Here is a 2,072-nt window from a genome sequence, read left to right as displayed (position 1 = left end):
CTCAAGTCTTTAGGATCCTTGTTACAAGGCACAGAGAGCATTCTTCCTTTGCACAAAATGAAGAAGAAATTAAAAATAAATCAAAAAAGTTCATGCAACGTTTGACCTTTGACACCGCATGTCAGTCCAAGCCCGGGAGAAGATCCGGCTGCTTCACGGCACTGAGCTGCTTCTTCCCACCTTCAGGCTTCTGTTTCAGTCTTTAAGTCCTTGTTACAAGGAGGAAAGTACTTTTTTTTTTTCTCATACGCCAAACAAGAAAACAGACAAAACGACGCATGCAGCAGTGAGGTCGAGTCCCCCTCATGCCCTGGAGTCTATTTACACACATTATTACACACATTATTACACACACACGCACACACACACACACGGCCTTCACTTCATGCCGTCCTTGCCCTCCGCTGTGAGTCTTGTGAGGCCGCTGGAGGTGATGTGCGGCGGCGGCGGCACCTGGCAGATGGTGCAGGGGCACGGCAGGCCGGCCCAGTGCTGGAAGCCCGGGCCGAGCTGGAGGGCCGGCGGCGGGGCGGGGGCGCCCTTCATCAGGGGGTGAGGCGCCCGGATAGACGTGAGCCCCGGCAGCCCGCCGGACAGCGCGGAGGACGTGGAGGAGGACAGCGCGCCCCCGAGCAGAGGGTGCACCTGGTGGGCAGCGGCGGCGGCGGCGGCGGCGGCTGCAGCGGCGGCAGGACCTCCAGGGTGTCCGCCGGCGCCGGTGCCGCAGTGGAAAGCGGAGTGCTGCCCGCCGTAAATCTCCCCGACGAGCCGCTTCATCTCGTCCAGGGAGCTGGTGAGCATCAGGATGTAGTTCCGGGCGAGAAGCAACGTGGCGATTTTGGACAACTTGCGCACCGAGGGCCCGTGAGCGTAGGGCATCACCTCCCTCAGGCCGTCCATGGCCAGGTTCAGGTCGTGCATCCGCTTCCGCTCCCGGCCGTTGATCTTCAGGCGCAGATGGTACATCTCCTCCTCCGTCACCTGCTTCTTCAGCTTGTACTTGCTGCTGCTGCTACTGCTGCTGCTGCTGCTGCTGCTTCCCACCGGGGTCGTCTTCCCTGACAGGTGCTCTCGGTCTCCGCTGCCCTTCTGGCGCTGCTGCTCGCCGCCTTGCGTGGATGAGGACACTGAGGAGCCGAGGTGGAGCAGGTGGTGGTGGTGGTGGTGGTGTGGTAGGTGGTCACGGAGGAACATGCCATCCATGTCCGGGGAAGAGGCTCTGCTGCTCGGGCTGGAGTCTGAATTCATTTTATGGAGTTTGCTTCCGAGGTTGGGTAGGAGGTCGCTTCTCGCTTCCTCCCTCTCTCTCTCTCTCGCTCTCTCGCTCTCTCTCTCCTCCTCCTCTCTCTCTCTCTCCCTCTGGAGCTTTAATGGTCACCTGATGTTTGTATCCACTCTCCTGTCCCACGTCTCGATCACAACGCTGGACACTTCAGGTGGAAACCACAGTTCTCTCTCTCTCTGTCTCTGTCTGTCTCTGTCTGTCTCCCTCTGTCTCTGTCTCTGTCTCTGTCTCTGTCTCTGTCTCTGTCTCGCTGTCTGTCTGTGGCGAGGAGGACACTGATTGTGGGTATTTATACAGGCGGGCAGACAAAAGCGTCTTTCCTCCTCATAACGCCTCGTTAGGATGACGCGCCGTCAGAAAGGGGCGGTGAGCTCACTGTCCCACTGACCGCAGAGAGAAACCATTCACTGCCATTGTCAGGACACTGCTGGAGACACAGCGAGACTCTGCTCTCTCTCTCTCTCTCTCTCTCTCTCTCTCTCTCTCTCTCTCTCTCTCTCTCTCTTTTTATCTCTCTTCTCTTCTCTTGTCATTTTCTCAACGTTTTTTCGAATCTTAATCTTAATGGCATGGAAATATCAATAAAAAGAGGGAAGAACACACACACACACACACACACACACACACACACACACACATTTGCAGAGGTGTATTGGCACTTCATCGGTGGGCTGCAGATCCAAACCCAAACTCTCCGCAGGCAGAGTTGCTCCTGCTCCTGCTCCTGCTCCTGCTCCTGCTCCTGCTCCTGCTCCTGCTCCTGCTCCTGCTCCTGCTCCTGCTCCTG

The 2,072-nt window shown here is 57.2% G+C and overlaps 1 protein-coding gene across 2 annotated transcripts; it reads right to left on the bottom strand.

Annotated features, from left to right (window-relative positions):
- Positions 1 to 378: 378 nt before the first annotated feature.
- olig3 (oligodendrocyte transcription factor 3) lies at positions 379 to 1,248 on the bottom strand. Of its 2 annotated transcripts, XM_076159301.1 has the most exons (2): positions 1,064 to 1,248; positions 379 to 1,024 (listed from the first exon to the last, which is right to left on the bottom strand). In XM_076159301.1, exons 1-2 carry the CDS (start codon positions 1,246 to 1,248, stop codon positions 379 to 381), a joined length of 831 nt encoding a protein of 276 aa, XP_076015416.1. The 2 variants fall into 2 exon arrangements, with proteins under 2 accessions (XP_076015416.1, XP_076015408.1); XM_076159293.1 differs by having other exon boundaries at positions 379 to 1,248.
- Positions 1,249 to 2,072: the final 824 nt, after the last annotated feature.

This window comes from Genypterus blacodes, unplaced genomic scaffold (assembly GCF_046128005.1).
Source record: "Genypterus blacodes isolate CSIRO-AG114 ecotype Tasmania unplaced genomic scaffold, CSIRO-AGI_Gbla_v1 ptg000010l_1, whole genome shotgun sequence".
Lineage (NCBI taxonomy): Eukaryota > Metazoa > Chordata > Actinopteri > Ophidiiformes > Ophidiidae > Genypterus > Genypterus blacodes.
This window is presented reverse-complemented; position numbering and strand designations above follow the sequence as displayed.